The sequence below is a fragment of the Melospiza georgiana genome, chromosome Z, assembly GCF_028018845.1.
Source record: "Melospiza georgiana isolate bMelGeo1 chromosome Z, bMelGeo1.pri, whole genome shotgun sequence".
NCBI lineage: Eukaryota > Metazoa > Chordata > Aves > Passeriformes > Passerellidae > Melospiza > Melospiza georgiana.
Genome location: NC_080465.1, coordinates 51,629,372 through 51,649,319, shown reverse-complemented (window position 1 = coordinate 51,649,319; position 19,948 = coordinate 51,629,372). Strand labels below are relative to the sequence as shown.

Sequence of the window (19,948 nt, the reverse complement as noted above, 5' to 3'; positions counted from 1 at the left end):
ATTCACAGCATGTATTTCTCTTAGGACAATAGTCAAATAGTCTAGGACAATATTAATGCTCTTACAGTCCCTTGATTAAATAAAAAAATAGAAGGCCAAACCACTAAAGAAATACATTTGCATACCCAATTCTAATAGAGTGTTACAGTAATGCTTGTAGCTCTGACCTATGATTTGTAAAGAAACATTTTCTGTTCCTATAGTGTAGCAAATTTTTTTGTGAACAGAGGACTTTTGAACAGCAGAAATTACTGTCACTGAGTATTCCCAGAGCAGCTGAATTTCAGATTAATTTAAAAGTTTATCATCTTGTTTTTCAAAAAAAATGCTTTTTTCTTCACTGAACAATGTCACTTATACAGTAGAAAAGAATGCACCTGTATAGAAATACTGAAGTCAGTGTGAGAACTCAAATGTTGAAAACAGAAGTATTAAGTTAACCTCTTACTGACATGCACCAAGGCATGAAAGTTTGCTATTCAGAATAAAATTTACTTTGGTTCCAGTCCAAGGTAAGGTAGGAAGTAGGCTGAGGTAGATAGAGATATTAGACATTAAGAGATTCTAAAAAGATATAAATTAGTGTGTAAATACACATCAATATCACATATAGTGATATAAAATACCACTTAAAAACAACCCTTTGTTTTGCTTGGATCTGGACACAAAAATGTATAATAAGACTGGACCAGATAGCAATGTATACTCAGTGAAGTGATCAAATGCAGACAAGAGAACTGGATTTTGCTGCTTAACAAAATTCTTCTGGTTCAATGCTGATATTTTTGAAAATCACCTCATTGCCTACCACTGGAATAGAGCTACATCTTAGCAATGCAAACTAAAAAAAAAAAAAAAGAAGAAATACTAGTGAAAGGAATTCACCATACACTTTACAGTGCAAATTACAAAAAATACAATAAAATAGAATACAACTACCCATGCTTGCTTAAAATCAGTTTATCAATTTAGGATTCTACTGACCCTACTGAAGGTAATGTAAAACACACAATGTGCTATTGATTTGAATGGACTGTGCTTTTTAATTTACATTGACCTAAAATGCGATTAACGAACATTACTTCCACGTCAATGGTGCCTTGAAATCTCAACTTTTATACACAAGTTCAGAGGTACATCATCTGGGATTGGCACACACAGTAAGATAAAGTGAAATATGATAGAATACATTTTCCTTAAGTTACACTAAAACTATTTGCAATTCTCCCTCAGGATATTTAATCTATAAAAACAAGCTTAACTTTCAAATATTTGTAGTCATGACATATTTCTGATAAATGGCAATATATTTCTGATACATGAGAGTATTTTGTATATTTCTGATACATAAGTGTTTTTTGGGAAAATAAATTTCTCTAATCTGCAGAGGAAACACAGCTTAGGAATTGCTTGTGTAAATCACATAGTATCTTTGAATTTCTAAGCCTTCTTATTCCTGGAATGCACAGAATTACTCAGACAGCTTTTTCTCCACCTCCCCATACTCAGTGCATATCACTTTTGGGCACAGAATAAAGAAAAGAGATAAGCAAACAGTTCTTCTTTTATGGTAAAGCAAAAGTTGGCTCAGTTACACAGATAATGGAAGGAAAAAAAATATCATGGTTTAATTTTTTTATATATTTTCTTCAATTTATTAATAATCTTTTATATTTGTTTATTTATGGCTTTGAGCAAAGACAAAAAAAAAATCTAACTCATCCCTGATCATACAATTATTGTAAGAACCAGATCTATAGTCTTCTCAGCAGCAGTAAGATCCAACCTTTTTCATGAATACATTTCATCTTGTACAGATGTGAGATTTCATACTTATGGGCCTACTTATGTACAGAGAAAATAGGTCACTTCTGAAACTAGCAATGGACCTTTATATTACAGGAATGTGAGTCATTTGTTTCTTAATCTAAGTATATATACATTCATACATACATATATATATATACGTATATAATTTTATACCCTGTACCATTTTTTTTAAATTAACATACAAATCCTAGATATTGTCCACTCTATTACAAAGTCATTAAAAATTATTTATGGTTTCACTGAAAGACCATGTGAATTAATATTTCTTCATAGTGCTTAAAATAAAATAAAAATATATATAAAAATATTTTGCTACTAACCCCATTTCTCCTATTAAATGTAAACCTTAAACAGTTTTCAAGATCAGTATATGATCTTAATTAACTGACAGAATTTGTTAGCATTAAAATAATATAAGGGGTATTGTACTCATAAATAAATGGTCTTGCAGCGTATCCATAATGTTTGAGACACTTTTTTAAACAATCATTTCCCCATTTCCACTCCAGGTCACTTAAATTAATGGCAGCAGCATGTTAGTGGGTTAATTACATCGATCTTTACTGGTGAATGTGAGTCAGCAAAAAAAATGGACGATTTTAAAAAATTTTATTTGATGTACCCCTTTAGTAAAAGGTATAACAGGCAGCACGGGTTCAAGCTCTGTTAGCTTTAGAGAATTTACTTGGCTCTCAAGTACATCTGGATTCACTGCATTACATAGTTTGTGATGTTATTTAATTTTTCCATGCATTGTTAAACTCAGCATTGATGGGAAGAGGAGAACTCCTTTGCATCCATTTCCTTAACAGAGTCAGCTGGGTTTTAAGGAACAGAATATATGCTTGCATCATATCCATAATGCTGATTTTTCAGTGAGTTAAATTATGACACATTTAGTTTCAATCTCTATTTAATGTGACAAATCAGGCACAAACGATTACGAATTTTTTTTTCTTTTTTTTTTGTGGATAAGATAATGTGAAGGTTTGAGCAAACAAAACAAAATGTTCACAAAACAGTATGCTTTAACCCTGCTTTCTGTCACCATTCCCTTTCTGTTTTGAAGACATAAAAAATAATAAACCTCATACCTATGGGCTATGTTTGACACTACATGCCTTAGGATATACTAACCATTTAATTACAATATACACAGAGCAAATCGTGCATTTCCAGACAGACTTGATGCTATATTATATTTATTTTTGTAAATTAACACCACAGTCAACTACAAAACTACAGTGAAGACACAGAAAGCACCTGAAAGTCTAAATCAAGCTGTGGTTTACAAATAATCCTTTAAATGAAAAACCTCACTTCTAGACTTAAACCAGAGATTCAAAGTCAGCATTATAGGAATTTTAAGGTAGACACAATTAATGAATGGTTATTATTTTCTAAGATACCGTAAAGCCTTTTCCTACTGACCAAACCTATTTTTATTGTCTTTTTTTTCCAAAGCATGCATGGAATATTCTCAGATGCTATTGAGGGCAAGAAGAAGAAAAGTGATGGCATTGGTGAAGTACAAGCGATTTGCAGGATCAAGCGTACAATTTTGCATAAAACATTGCATGTAAAAGTAACACTGTAGGTTTTAAGCCATTGCATTACAATTTAACAGTTGTGTTGCACTTAGCTTTAACAAATTTTAAAACTGTAAATTTTGAAGTGAAAAGCGGAACCTAAATTCCTAAACAAAGACCTTGCAATGGTACACCACACAGCATCTATTTTTGCTTGGGTCTAAAAAGTTATTTACAATGGAAATATATTTAGTCTTTGAAAAGTCTTTAGCAGTGTGAAGATCAAAGTCCACCCAATTCCCTTAGACAACAGACGGGTTGTCATGCCATGAGGTTACAGCTTATCCAGAGGAGTGCTAGTGCCTCCCTTTACACTGCGGGTGTTTGCAATATAATTCTCTTCCAATCTAAATTCCAATGGATGGTGCTAACATATGAAATGCAATGTGAAATAACAACTGAATTCTTCACAAGAAATTAACAACGTATACACAATAAATGAAGTAACAAAGGTTTCAGAATATCACTCAGTCAGTGCTATGTGTTAGTTAAATTGATGGTTTTCTTTCCTTTTTTTTTTTCTTTTTTTAAATATACTTGTTTGAAGTTTGTTGTCGTGTTGACAATTTCCCCATGAAAACAGCCAATCTCATAAACAGAGAAATCTGTTAGGCTGATTTTAAAGTCAACACATTAAAAATAAGTAATATTAGCGCTAATTTTAATCTTCTGCAATGGTTGCAAAAAGGAAGACGTGAACTCAAACAAGTTTTTTTAATTGCCTTTATATATATATATATAGATATATATATATATAAAACTTTTACATTCGTTACATAGGGCAAAGCTGTCTAAATTATTTTTCTGATAGTAGACTGCTGGGGCACATTAGGAAACAGGCTAAAACAGTTCGGGGGATGGTGCTCGGTTTGTTGCAAGTCTATTGCTCACAGTCACCAGGGATCATAAGTTTGAGGCGAACCGCGGTTTGTCTCCCTCGGGCTCTGTGCTTAAGACTGTGGAAGAATCCCTTTGCAGCGGGGCGGCGGGCGGCGCGGCCCCGCGGTTCGGCGGGATGGCTCCCGAGGACATCTGCCGGAACAGCGAGACCCGCTGCGGCACGGTGGCCCGGCCGGCCGGGGGCACGCCGGGGCCCGGCGCGGGCTGCGGGAGGGAGGCGAGGGACTCCCCCACGGTGGGATGAGGCCTGGCGATCAGGGTGGAGATCTCGTGGGGCAAGGAGGGCTGCGAGGCGGACAGCGGCCGCACCTCCCGCGTCAGGTTGGTGTTGTGGAGGGCCTGGGTGCTCTTGTGCACCTCGTTCTTCTGCGCGGCTCCCGGCGGCTGCTGCGCCGCCTGCGGCTGCTGCTGCTGTTGCTGCTGCTGCTGCTGCTGCTGCATGAGGGAGAGCTGCGAGGCGGTCGGCGAGGCGTACTGGAAAGTTCGGCCGGCCAGCGGGCTCTGTACCGGCGGGCTGCAGACGGCCGTGGTGTAGGAGCAGGGCGACAGGATGACAGCCTGCTGTGGCGGCTGCGTGCTGGGCGAGGGCGAGTGCAGGTTGGTGTGCGAGAGGCTGCTGCTGGTGTACACGGGAGGAGACTGCGTCCTGCCGCGCGACGACGAGGCCGAGGTGCTGGAGTTGAGGGCTGGCATCTGCTGCAGGCTCACCGGGGCGATGGTCTGCACCATCTCCCTGTCGTGCTTCACGATCTGCTTCAAGATCTCATTCTCCTGGTTGTTGAAGACGCCGGTGTTGAGGTCTTTCTGGAACTTCTGCAGCAGGATCGAGTTCTTCTTCCCTTCACAGAGAGGCAGAAGAGTTAGTGAGCCCGAGGTGCGGAGGCAGGGCCCCGCTCTGGCTTTGTGTTCCAGCACCCATCGCGGAGGACTGTGTGTTGTAAAAGCCTCAGCAGGCAGCGGGTGGCTGAGCGGGCATGGCTCGGCCGGCCGGCCCAGGGCAGGAGGGGGCTGTGCCCGCCGGCACTGCCGCAGCTTCCCGCGGCTGTGCTCCGCATGCAGCCCGCCCCGGCCCTGTCCGCGCCGCGGCCCTTCGCAGCCCCGCCGCGCTCCGGCAGCGGGCCTTGCTCTGCCCCCTCACCTGCAGCTCACTGCTATTACTGCAATTACATGTAAGAACCGTCATTTCCTGAACATCTGTCAGAAAAAGTCATCGTGCTCTGCACCTACATCATCTTTCTCGTTCCAAAACTGTCTGAATTTCCACTAAACAGTTACATATGTTAAGAGCACATCTGCCATCTAGCACATTTCTGGTAACTAGTTACTAGATATCGGTAATAACCAGTGTTTTTAAGTGTTTGTGAACTAATATGAACTCGTGGATAATATGACACCTGCTTGCACAGTGAAGACTTCTGTACACTGTGACCTGATGTCTGCATGATGGCACACAGTGTCTGTGAGATGTAGACGCTATTCTGTCTGAGTCATCAGATGCTTGGGAACACAATGGCACTCAACTGCTCTTTTTTTTTTTTTTTCCGATAAAACACTGCACTTCAAATGGGATTGCTACTCCAAGAACAGACTGGAGCTTTAGTGCTAATATTTTTCAAGAACATATTACTTAGAGCTGGACTGGAAGACAAATTGTCTTGCAAGACACATTGTAGAAGTTTAATGCATTGAGTTGATCTGGAGAAGTCCTCAGACTGAAATTTTCTTGTGAAGTTGCAGAAACACCACCAAACAGGACAAGTGACTTTTTTTTTTTACAGCTGTATTTTAAAATGAGTGCCAGTAATGATGATCAGAATGTAATTCTCTTGACTGAAGACTTTATGCTTTGCCTAGTGTGTCCTGTTTGGGGTCCCAAATACTGGAACAGCAAGTTTACATCTCCTGATATGATAATCTGGCATACCCTTCTGCCTTTCACTTGCATACCCTTCTGCCTTTTACTTGCATATTATTGGACAGCTTTTCTGATTGCAGGCAGATCTGAGCAGTGCCTGTGTGCAGCCATCAAGGCTAGCAGTGCCCATGTTGTGAGGAAAATGAGAGCCCTGCTGCAGAGGATTAATTCACTTCAACAAACAATGGGTTTGTGAGTGCTGAGAGGCTTCAGCTCTTCCCAGCATTATAGATGTCATCCGTAAGCAATTTATTTAGGAAAATGTCATCTACTGCTCGTGACACAGCATAAATCCTATCAAGTGCTGAAGGCAGCAAAAGAAATCTACCAGATTAATAAATAATACTAATGATAATTAAAGTATGAAAAATAATCCTCAGAGGAGTACAAGACCTTTCTAAAACTCAGAGGGTTTTATTATTTAAAAGTGAGACTGCAAAATTCTTGTCTGCACACATGTTATTTATAGATCAAGAAAACATTTACTGCAGCATGACAGAAAAAAACTTTTAAAGAGGGCTATTTTATCATGCAGCTCAAGGGAAAGAAAATGGATTTTAAGAAGGATTTTAAGAATTAATCATATGCAAAAAATCGAAATAAATACCTATCCTGTCGAGTCTGTCAATTGCCACGGTTTCGAAGGCCCTTCTCATCATGGGGTACTCTTCCAGGACCTCGTTGAAGTTGTCCACGGAGAGGGAGTACAGGCGACAGTACGTGTCTGCTCGTACGCTGGCAGTTCGACGGCCCTTGGTTAATAAGCAGATCTCTGGGGAGAGAAAAATTCAGCACACACTGAAAACAAAGAAGTTACTGAACCATGTGAAACTTTAAAGGTAGAAATTGACTCTGTGCTAACAAGTTATAATTTAGTACTCAGCAGCAATTTTTCTATTTCTGCTTACGTAAGGTTGCAGGGACATTTCTGAAGGTATTTGATTCTATTTTTGCAACTCTGAAAAAGTAATTCATGTCCTTTAAGAGCCTTGCCTATAGGTTTTCTTGGTATTAACTCTGATTTTATGAAGCCTTTTTAAAATAGTGCTTCAAGTTCTAAGAAATGATACATCAGCTGTCAAACACAGCTTGATGACTTTCACTAACCCAAGTGCTGAACTAACCCAAGTGATTCTGTTGTTTTTTTTTTAAATATACAGCTGCTATAGACGACCAATCCCTTTAATCATTCACCAGATTTACTGAACTAATGCAATACGTGATATTAGGATGTAATGATATTTGAATATAAGAATTGTTCTGAGAAAAAAAATAACTTGAAGCATGAGCATGCCTTCTGTTTCCTTGATGTTTATGTCCTAGGTATTTTGGGGAGAGAAAACTTACAACTTTTGAACTTTTGTCTCATCAGATTAAAAAGTGGAATTCATATGATTAGTCTAGTAGCCTTTCTCTGCAAGTGCCCCCAACAGGAATTCATTGTTCTGGAATACTGGAAACTGAAGCTAAGAACAGCCCCAAACTTCTGACTTCTAATTCTTCAACCCACAGTATCAGGGTGACTGCATAGAGGCCAATGTCGGTGTCTGAGGCTTGTATCAGCAAAACACATGGTGTAAAATATTTATTTACTAAAATACAGAAAATTAAAAACTCATTTGCAAAAATTAGTGTTTGAGTTCATCCTATTTTCAAACTTAAGACTAAGAACACACTTAGAAATACTGAGAATTCTTGAGCTCAAGCACGGTGAGAGACAGTTCCAGCAGTCAAGGGCTGAGAGTTCATACTTCATATTTAGATAGAAAAGTAGGAAACTGTCTCCTGCCTTGCTTTTTTTGTCCATTACATGCTCAATTTCAATCAAACTATCATTTTCAAATGGAAAACTAATAAATAATTCTGGGGACTTCAGTTCTATAAAGTACCAAGCTAGTTCTTGGTTTGGGGTCTTTTTGCTGTATATCTTTAAGAAACGTAATTTTTATTAATCTAGAATATGAAGAACCTTGATTTTTTTGTCACATACTTCTTGAGGAATTTCCACATACTATCCAACCCTGAAGGCTTAGGGGATAAGATGCTTAAATTACAGTGGATAAATCAAAGTAAATTAACATTGGACCAGTACTAGTACAGAATGTACTTAAACCCCAACAGCTTTGGGGAGAATTTATAGAGACTATTGGGAGAGTAAAATACAGAATTTATAGAGAATGCTGGTAAGAGCCTTGACCTAAAGTCCCTCACAAAACTTGATGCCCATGAAATAATGACAGTTTACTGTAAAGAACCAGCCAGGTATAACAGAAGTCAGTCCTTTCCTTTTCTCATTTCTAGCTTAGCCTGACCTCTTCTCCTTAGATTGAACCCATTGCATTTTATTTAGTTTAGAGAAGGACATTTTGCCCAAAGGGAGCAGTCAAATGCAGACAATACCTGTTCTATTTCCTAAGTTATTCTTTAGATCTCACAAATGATAAAGTGTTACAATGCATGGTTGAATTTAGAGAAAATTATCTGGAAAGTCTGTGTGACTAATGATCACCTAGTGATTTTCAGCTCTCTTCAATTAAAATTGCTGCGAACAATAAAGATACATAAATAGGTGTCTTCTGCTACTCTCAACAAATACTTGAGTATAAAAAGTATCAAATGCTCCCCAAAAACCCAGCATCTCCTAAATCCCTATCATCCTGAAGAGTGCAGGAAAAATTAGAGAAAGTACAGTTTTCATCATTAATAGTCTTGACTACTGTATTTAGATTACTTAAACAAGAAGAATGGGAAGAAACCATAAGAGACAATGTTAAGCTTCATGACAGGACAATGGGACCATAGAATTCATGGATATTACTGAACAAATAATTTCTTTTTCTCTTCTGCTTCTTTCATCTTCTATTATTTTTTGTCAAGGTGAAGGGAAAAAAATCAATGAACACTCCGATGTGCAGACTCAGTCAGCCCACAACTTCTGGTTGAAGACTGTAAGTCTGCAAGGCTTTTAATATCTGTAATCTTACTAGTTAGATAATATAATAAACAACATGTCAGAAAAGATATGACAAATGTCCCAGTGCCCAGAAAATGGTCAGGGAGTGCTGCTGTGGAGCCTGCCTGCTCAGAAAGCAAAGACAGCTTTGTGTTCTCAACTCCAGTTGAATGGTCTGAACTACAGTTTCCTTACAGAAAAAATACTGTGAATGAATACCCACATACTGCATTTTCTCTAGTATTTCTTGTCTGATTAGAACTGTACTATAGTCACTGATGCATTTTCCATATTGCTTTGTAATATGTATCAATAGCATCATTTGTAGTCTGTTCATAAAACTAAAGTGCTTGCTAATTGCGTCTTAATCTGTCATCTGTTTGTTTGGACAGACCCTCAAGCATAATAAGAAATGATATGTGAAATCTTTCTTACCAGGACCAGAGAGGAGGAACACAGAATACTGAAATGAGTTCCCATTAAACACTTGTGTTCATTTAAATAAACCAAAGTGTTTGTTTTTCATGAAAATAATAAAGAAATGAAAACAGCCATGACATATTTAAAATGAGCCTTTGTGGCATCAGGTACACCAGGTGCCCTTAACAATTACACTCTCCTTGGTGTTCAATTTAATTAAAAAGACTAGGAGATACAATAATAGCATAGGATTGTATAGGGGAACACAAAAGGCATAGACTGTTTTTAAATAACTTGGATAAACAAGGTGGTCTATTAGCATAAAAATAAAGTGTCAGCAGCATATTACTCACTAATATTACTATGTGTATTTGGCATGGTGCATTGTCTTCATGCTGACACTTTCAGTGTGTGAAATATTACTATCTTTCCTTTCCAAACAAAAGAATGTCTTAAGTTCCAGTTAAAAATTATGTATTAGGCTACAATGAACCTGTAATTTAATTCTAAATGCAAATTTTACTTTAATTATTTAATCTCTGTGGACAACTGTTACCTAGAACATTGTGAAACAATTGTCAATCACTGAACTAATGAAAAATGACTGTTTGAAAACACAGAATGATGCTAAAAACATTTATTTGTTCTTATAGTCCATGTTTAATGCAAATTTAATTAATTCACTTGTGAAAATCATAATTCGTGCTCTGCAAGGATCAGGTCTTTCCCATGTAAAAAGACAGCCCTCAAAGGAATATGGAAATGGGCTCAAATACAGTGTACTTTCTGCTGCGAAGTCTCTAACTGAAATGTGCAATGATAGAAGTTTAAATCTAACTTTGTTCGGAAAGTTGTAATAATCAAAATTGATCACTAACATATCAGTTGCACACCTGTGTGGGATGTGGCTGTATGATGGAGTTGTTAGTGCTGGGTTAACGGTGGTACTCAATGATCCAAAGGTCTTTTCCATCTAAGTGGTTCTATGATTCTATGGCAGGATTTCAGCAAAAGCTGGATCAGGTTCAATTTTTGGAACCCTATTAATTTCTAAAGGAGCTTGCCTGTATCAGTTTCTCATAAAACAGGGAATGCATAGGTTGTGTTTTACTATTGCATTAATTTGACAGAACACTCTGCATGGGAAATTCTGCATCTCTGAAAGACAGCAATAAGGAAGGCTGATTTCAGGAAAATCTGAATGAGGTAAGGTGAGTGACATAGCCCACAGTATGAATTTTAAAGAATAGGATTAATAGATCTTTTGTAAGGATCAAGTTTTGATCCTGAGACCAGGTTCATTGCTCTTATGGACTGTACTGATATGCCACTATAGGAGATAATTTTTAGCCCTCCTCTGTTGCTACATGATGCCTAAACACCTTTTTGAGAAAAAAAGGATGTGGGGACGTATATGTAATGTATTACGTATCAATCTCTCCCACATCCGTGTATATGAATGTGGGGGAGATTAATGACTAGTAGCATGTATGATATTAATATCTTCTTTAGTCTTTGCTGGATGGGTATGTATCTACTGGCCATCCTAGCAATAACTTCTGGTTTCCATTTTATACAGAAAATTTTTAGATAAGAAAATTCCTTTTTTTACTTTGAGAAGCAGTACAGTTTCTGTGAGTGTATATACTTGTCCATTCATCATCTGTTCATTTTACATATCATTTATATTCCAGATGTAATTACTCTACCTCATATGTCACATTAACATTTGACTACAGAAAATCTACAGAAAAAATGTGCCCACCAATTGTGTTGATAAAGGAAAGCTATGAGTCCAGTAGTTAGCAAGTTTACTGAAGGACACCAAACCAGTCGTGTCTGCATGGACCATATTTCTTAGCTTAGCATGTCACATTGTATGAACAGAAAATTCTTACAATAAACTACCGTATGTGCATCTTTGTCTTGCAAGGACAAAGTTCACTTTACTAGGTGCAGAAATTAAATTTGTGTAGTAATGAATGAATGAATTCAACAGTATTTCAGCTATATAGTGCCTATATTAAAAACAACTAAAACCAACTAACAGTTTTTATACATTTCTGTCCCCTTCCAAAGCTGTGTGATTTCCCATAATCTGTTAGATTAAACATTACAGGATCCTTTCAACTGAGGACAGCTGACTACTGCTTCAGTTCCTCAACAGCAAACTTGTTCTTGTCGTGGGCATATAGGTTGCTCTGCATGCTGTCAGATCTTCAGGCTGACTACTTCCAGCAGCAGAAGAAAGATGGAAAGTCAAAGCAATTCAAAAGCCTGGGTCCGTCAGTCTAACAGACTTAGGAATATTTTTTTAAGAACAGGACAGTGGATTAGAACATAGTTTATTTTATACAGAGCAGTGAGTTACTGAACTACCACAGACAAATGTCTAAGTGCGCTTTCCATCCACCCATCTCATAAGACTTCAGAGTAAGCTTCCCAGAACCACCATGGCTATCCTTATTTTCCAACAGCTCTTCATAACAGCATCTCCTTGGCATGCTACAGAGATTGATAGTTCTTTACTTCTTTCAAGCAGCTGAAGTTGTCCACTGAGCAGAAACTAGCTAATGGGCACTTTCTTGCTGTGCCAGTCACAGCAAGGCACATTCAGCATGGGGCACTCAATTCCCAGCTTTACAACACACAGCATGAGTGTGTCTGGGTTCTTTTTCCCTTCAGGAAAGGACTATATGAATTTCAAGAAAGTTAAAAAAAAAAAAATAAAATCAGTAAGCTTCTAGGCATCCCCTTCTTTCAGAAATTGAGTGATTTTCCAGTTCCATGTTGACTTAAGCATCCCCCATAGAGAAAAGAGGGAGAAGCTGTTTCATATGATAACATGTTACTTTAACAGAATCATCTACACTTCTGTTTTCTTTTTCTTTATTAAACTCTGGAAAACTCAGAAAGACATTTTTCTGTAATTTTTCCACATTTTTAATGTGTTCAAAATTTCACTGTATTGTTGCTAGTGTAGACAATGGTAAACTCAGAGATATTATGTATTTTTTTTAATAGTTACTAAAATATCTACCACCATGTTGTACAATTACTCAGAATGTAGTCTGATGCAATTAAAAGAATTTCAGTAATCTGTGTTCTAAAAAATTCAGTCCTGCATTTAAGAAATCCTAAAATATAGTCACTGCTCAAGAGGAACATTTCTGCAGCAAGGAAGAGAGCTTAAGGAGAACAGAAAATGGAGATAAATCCTGCCTTTTACAGCCAGATTTGTAATCTGGACTGTCCAAAAGGAAGCTATGGAAAAACTGCCGCTTTTGCCATCATGTTTACACTAAATATGGAATTGCAGAAAAGTGAGTTTGAGTTGGGAGATACAGCCTGCATAACATCTTTGTTTAAAATATGACAGCAATAATTGTCTGTTGAGTTGCTTTCAGATATCTGGGCTCATCAGTTGGAGAGAGGGAGCCTGGATACATAACTGAGAAGTTATTGTTTTGAAGAGGGGCTGAAAATGGCTGATTGGAATGAAAAGCAACTTCTGTAATATCCCATCTCCAGTCTTTTATCACTTTTTAAACTACTTACCTGAACTTATTTTAAATATATCTATTTGTAATTTGTGATAGCTGTTGCCCTTATTAGTCATCCTACATAAAAATCCAACCAAACAAATAACAAAAAACCCCCGAAATTCCCCAAAAAAAACACCTCATACATTAGTTTAGCTAACATTTTTATTGCCTGTTTGTAGTATGAAATTTCTGTCTCTGAAGACTGAGACCTGAGCTCTCTACATGTTCATAGTTTAATCAATAGTATTTTATTTAATTTAATGTAAAAATAGGAAAAGACATAGCAAAAAATTACTTGGGGGAAAAATACTCATTTGAAAAGTGCCTACATTTAATTGACCCAAACTTTGATAGAATTTATATACAAATACTTATTAAATAAAAAAAAAATATTTTAGGGTTTGCCAACAACCCTTTCTTTACTTAGCTAGAAATGTGTATTTTATGCCACTTAGCTAGGAGAAACCAGTTTCTCATCTAAATAAAATGTGGCAAGTTATCTGAGCAGGAACTTCTTATTTTTCATCCTGACCTCTCTTTGCTTTCTTCCATGTGCAGGTTCTGAAAATAGCTGTGGCCAAGTTTTTATTACTAGTGCAGACAAAAGCCAGTAACAGAAACACAGAATCACTCAGGTTGGAAAAGACCTCTAAGATCATCAAGTCTGACCTTCAACTGAACTCCACCCTGTCAGCCAGACCCTGGCACTGAGCGCCACATCTAGACTTATGAACATTTCTTACATCCTGACTATTCTCCCATGTCCTACCAAATTCTTCTAAGAAAGGTCTGTAAGACAGAACAGAAGCTTAGGATCATTTTATAAAATAGAAATAAAAGTGCATATTTTGTCTTCAATGCTATTTATGACAGAGCATCCATATGTTTTTCTTCTTACTTATTAAAGCATTCTTTCTAAAAAGAGTGATTAAGATAGTCTATTTATTATCTTTTAAAAGCCCACAACTTTAGGAATTCTATATGCTTTACAAAATTAATAATTAAGCTAAGATTCTAAGATAATATGCCTAAGTACACATGTAGTTTCCATACTCACTGTGTCAAAGGCCAAAAGTGATTTTATCTAATTCATTTACTCCTACTTTTACTGTGATGGATGCTTACTGCCTATTGAAAAAAACCCACTTAGTTCCTTATGTATTCAGTGGTATGCTTTTGTTGAGTTTGGCAAACACTAACAGTTACAATTTAAACTATTCAAGTTAAATTAAAGTTGACTATAAAAATATTGTACTTCTTTTCATTAAATTATTTAAAAAATTATCCGAGACTGTCAGTTCTGAATTAAATATTTAGATTAAATATTTAATCTAAACTCAAATATTTAGTTAAAATTCTACTGTGTGAAATTGAATTGCCTGGAAAATCTTCTGCTTTATCTGTGTTGACCACATTTGATTTCCAAGGCATGCTATGTCATATTTTACTTGTGTCTAGTTATATAAAGTTTAAATTAAAAATATATGCTGTTAATGAATTAGTAGAATTATAATTTTAATTTATTTAGGCTTTTAGATTGCAAGACATATTACTTGTGTTATGATTATGAATACTGTTAAATTTATGTTTGCTACCTAATAAAACTCCTAAACCCAAATCAGCTTCTACCTTTTAGCATAAAAGAGTAAGTTATTTTCATTCTATTTTCCTAAAAATTCTCTTGTACTTTTAAAAAAATTATTGAGTTTGAATAGCAAGAAGTCCTTCTGACTATTATTTTCAATATAAAATATGATGCCAAAAGAACAACACAACAATTTATTGTCAACAAGAAATTATGCAATATTATGAGGACTATTGCATATTATGTAGCCTCAAAATGGCAGATTAGTCTGTGCCAAAAAGATATTTAATTTTTAGGCCCTCTTGCAGACAATATTTTTAGAAAAATGTTCTATACTGTTCAGCTGGAAAATGTTTTACAAACGAGTTGGCATGGAGATGTGGAGATCCTGCTCCCTTAAAGCATTTAATTATGTCCTTGCTATTAAGAATACGAATAATCACACCTCAGTGGGACTACTTATAATTAACTATCTGGATTATAGTATGAATATTGAAAGACTTAATCCACCACTACCTTGAATAACGAATAGCCATATGCAGTATTTTTGCAAAATGTAAAATTATAAATCATACCATATCATAATGTCCATATGTAAAGCACTTCAACAGATTTTTTCCTATTTATAATCAGTATTATACTGCAAAACTTTTAAAGTATTCTATCAAAAGGAAGCACCTAGAGTGTAACCAGAAAAAAGTAAGTGGGAAAATATAATCCAAAGTGACTCAACATTTCCCATGGTATTATTTTCCACTGCACTGGTCTAAAATATACTGACAGTTACTGTTCTGAGAGGGGGAAAAGTTCCATAAATAATAGGTAGGTCAAAGAAGTTCTGTCTAATTGGCCTTCTACAAGCTGAAGTAAATGCAAAATAGAGTTTATTAGAATTTTAAGTGCAGAAGGGTAAATGTTAAAACTGCATTAAATAATTGAAGCAAAATAAAACATTTAAAATTGAAAGCATTCCATGAACTACATGTTACAAAAAATAAACCAAAAAAGAAAAGATGCTATAATATGTCTCTGGGACATTGTCTGGGAAGATGGCAATGAGAATCTGGTTTCTAAATAGATTTGCTAGATGAATGATGACATGAAGCACAGATAGTGATATCTGCCTTTGAGTAAGTAAAATAAAACATGTATTTGTCTCCTTTTACAACGCAAGACATGGGCCAATACAATTTCATATTCACACATAGTAATTCTCATATATACAGCTCATAACTATTTTTTTTAAATCACATTTATTTCTTTGTGTTCAACACACCTGGAAGTTGATAGGAAAAAAAATAATTTAGAGGTATGAGTTTTAGTTAGTCTGAAAACTGATTTATCTACTGATTCCAAGTGGCATAATACCAGGGGGAAAAAACAATGGGGAGCTGGATCTGCAATGGGTACATGAAAAAATTGGGCAGTGTGAGTTACTGAAGATTTATCTACTGGAATTATGAAACTCCTTCAGCTAACAAAACCTCCATGGGGCCCTCAGACCTAATTAATAAAACTATATCTGCACTTCCTAAACACTAAGTTTGGATTTCCCTAGCAATGTCAACATTTCTTCAGCTCTAACATAGTATCTGTTAAAACAGCAAAAAAGGGGTTAAATTTCCAGGAACATATGTCTGGGCTGCTGCATGAAGGAAAACCTGTGTAAACACAGGTGGGAAAACAGATGGAGAAAGGAAAAGATAGCAGGGAGACCAGTCTTATCTTGTGTCCTTTGTGGTTGAGAGGAATTTTGCCAGTGACTACAGAAAAGAGCAGGATGAGACCACAGTGAATCAGGCCTCTGTCCATCACTGAGTAAGCAAATGAAGTAGTGCAGAATGTGTTCCCAGAAATCCTCCTTTGAGTAAGCCGTGCTGGGCTTATTGGTTGGGCAGTGGGGGATTTATTCCTTTCTTCTCCTCTCTGTAGGCATGTCAGCCCCACTCTAACACACCAGCTCATGGAGGCAAGTGCTTATCTAAACCAGGACTACCTGTCCTGAGTCACTCCTCTGGTTCTGATTCTGACAGGGCTGGCAGCTGACAGGACACAGAACCTCATGAAACCACTCCTGCTCATCAAAGTCCTCTGCACTAGCTTTGGGAGAGCTAAAACTTTTTATGTTTGCAGGGGTAACAATCTCAGGCAAGTTATCAATGGTTGAAAGCTGCTTTTCTACTTGGCTCTCGAGGCAGGAGCCTGCTCTCTGTAGGTGAGTGCATGGGAACAGCATCTGACTGAGTCTGCAGTGAGGGATGTGCAGAGGAGTGGAGGGTCACAAGGTATCAGGGAGCAGAAGGCCTTTCCAAAAGGGAAAGAGAATTTGCAGGGCTTGATCTTACTGTCATGACTGAAGTACCCTTAAGACCCACACATCTTGAGTAAGAGGAAGGAGATAATTGGAAAGGCTTTATTGTATTAAAGCAAACATCTCTTTAGTTTATTACACTACTGCATGTTTGATAATTAATGTCAGATTAATTATCAGAGATTTTGAATTACCAACTTACATAATATTATTATGGAGTGTTTCTGAAACAATTCACCACAGCAAAAAATCAGAATATTCGCACAGCAGTGGTAGTACATCAGTTTCTATCAATATGTATTGGTATAGGTAAATTAGATTAGTATTAGGCTCATTAGATATGTTAATAATTCTGCTCTGTAAAGCCCCTGTAACTGATGAATTAATTTCTTCCATAGGCAAAAGACGCATATTCTTATGCTTCATCTCAAAAGATGTCAAAATCTTTGCATTTTGACGATTTTGTATGTATAGTCAAGAATTAAAACACAATCTGTTCAGTAATTGCTCCTGTCACAAGAAGAGCAATTTCTAATCCAATCACCTGCTACTGAGAGAAAAAGGTTCAACAGGATTGGAACCTGGCAATTTCCTTCCTACCATTTATTACTAGGATTATATCATAAATGAGTTTGAACTACCAAGATATTAAAGAGAAAGACAAATATGCACTGAGACAGAGAAAGCAAAAATGGGGGAACTGTCATTATCCACTGCTGTGTACTTTGTATTTTCAGTATTGTAAACTGTAGATACTCAGGACCAGGGACAAAATGACAAGAAAATTAAAGCACTTCATAATCACAACATCCTCAAAATACAATTGCTTACATTTTTCACCTTTTTATTCTTCATTCAAGGAAGCTGAGGTCAAGTGTGTCAATCTCAAGTTTTCAGTTCAGCTTAACTGCAAACACACGTGCAGTCAGGTTTTCCAACTTGCTACCCAAAAGGAATAGGTGTAAGCACCTTCCCACTCTTTTGCAGCTTCTGGAGGTTGTTCAAAACTGTGCTTGCCACTTGCGTTTTGCTCTCTTTCCCATCAGTCTCATGCCCATGATGTTCCCCTGCACTGTCAGCTGCTCTGTCTCCCATTTATTTGCAACCTGACTCCTACCCACAGAGTTCTCTCTCTGTTGACATCTATATCACTCCCCACGCTCTTCCCTACAGTTTTGTCCTATGTGTTAACATAGTTCGTACCATCCATTCATTCTCTCCTGACCTTCAGTCACATGTCACTAACCTTACAGGCAGCTAGATCATAATTCCTTAGATAAAGAATTTTTTGTATGGTCACATCTAGAGGGCACTTGTCAATGCTGAGAGTCCTGATGGACATCAGTGACAAGTGGTGTCCCTCATGGATCCATACTGGGACCAGTCTTGTGTAGCGTCTTCACTAATGAAATAAATTAAGGAGTTGAGAGCACTCCCAGCAAATTTGTGATGAATCCAAACTAAGCAGTGCAGCTGACACTTCTGAAGGATCGGATGCCTTGTCCAGAGGGACCTGGACAAGCTCAAGAAGTAACTCATGAGAATATAATGAGGTTTAGCAAGGCCAAGTGCTGGTGCTGCACCTGGGCTGGGACAACCCCTGGTACCAGCACAGGCAGAGCAGCCCTGCCCAGAAGGGCTTGGGGGTGCTGTGGGTGAGAGGCTGCACATGGCCCAGCCATGGCACTGCCAGCCCAGAGAGCCAAACGTGTCCTGGGCTGCACCCAGAGCCCCGTGGGCAGCAGGGCAGGGAGGGGTTTCTGCCCCTCTGCTCTGCTCTGCTCTGCTCTGCTGAGACCCACCTGGAGCACTGCACACAGAGCTGGGGTCTCCAAGATAGGAAGGACTTGGACCTATTGGAACAAATCCAGAGGAGGCCAAGATGATAAGAAGGCTAGAGCACCTCTCCTATAAGGCAAAGCTGACAGAATTGGGTTTTTCAGCCTGGAAAAGAGAAGGCTTAGAGGTGACCTAATTGAGATTCTCTGGTACCTGAAGGGAGTCTCCAAGAAAGACAGAGAGAGACTTTCTACAAGAGCATGTGGTGAAAGGACAAGGGGAAATGACTTCGAACTGAAACAGAACAGATGTAAGACTCTAAGAAAAAATTCTTTTTTTCTTAGAGTCTTACATCTGTTCTGTTTCAGAGTCTTCACCTATTCTGTGAGAGTGGTCAGGCACCGGCACAGCTTGCCCAGAGAGGGTGCAGATGCCCCATCCCTGGACGTGTTAAAGGATGAACACCCAGATGGGGCTTTTAGCAACTCAGTCTAGTGAAAGGAATCCCTGACCATGGTGGGGGGAGCAGAAGTAGATGATGTTAAACATCCCCTTCAACCCAGGCCATTTTATGTTTCTATGGTAATTTCGATTGAGAGCAACTTTATCTCCTGCCATATGAAAACTCTGTCAGTGTCAGTGTGAGAAGTTTCTCTTGTACTTGTACAAGGAAAAGAAGCATCTACTGCTATCTATGCTACGATAGTGGCAATCCCATTTCTAATAATGGGGAACTAGGAACAAAGCTTCTAATAATGGGGAACTGTTACCAAACAGAGAACAAAAAATTAAGGACATAAAAAATCCACTGATGTTTTGGAAAAGACAAGATATAGTTAAATTAGAAATAAATCCAATAAAAGCCATCATAGAGTATTATAATCCCATGATTCTTCACTGTTAACTGTGGCTTACATAATTTCACTGAAGTAGAAATAACTATATAACTGCACAGTATAGTGAAAAGTAGTTTCATGTCTTCTTCTGTGTCTAATTCCTGTCCCTTTTATAAAAATTCACATGAGCATATGATGAATATGGTAGGGGGAATATGGCCTATTGAAAAGGATAGTACCAGAAACTGCTTTCAAATTCCTGCTAGCACTTGGAGGAGATATGTA

General features: G+C 37.6%; 1 protein-coding gene across 1 annotated transcript in view; it reads right to left on the bottom strand.

Moving 5' to 3' along the window:
- Window positions 1-1,003: 1,003 nt before the first annotated feature.
- Window positions 1,004-19,948, bottom strand: part of HCN1 (hyperpolarization activated cyclic nucleotide gated potassium channel 1) — a 194,301-nt gene continuing 175,356 nt past the window's right edge. The window contains exons 7-8 of the mRNA XM_058044301.1: window positions 6,842-7,006; window positions 1,004-5,158 (exon numbers count right to left, since the gene is read on the bottom strand). Coding sequence (XP_057900284.1) covers window positions 4,323-5,158; window positions 6,842-7,006 — 1,001 coding nt within the window. The 3' untranslated portion in view covers window positions 1,004-4,322. The remainder of the gene's footprint in view (window positions 5,159-6,841; window positions 7,007-19,948) is intronic.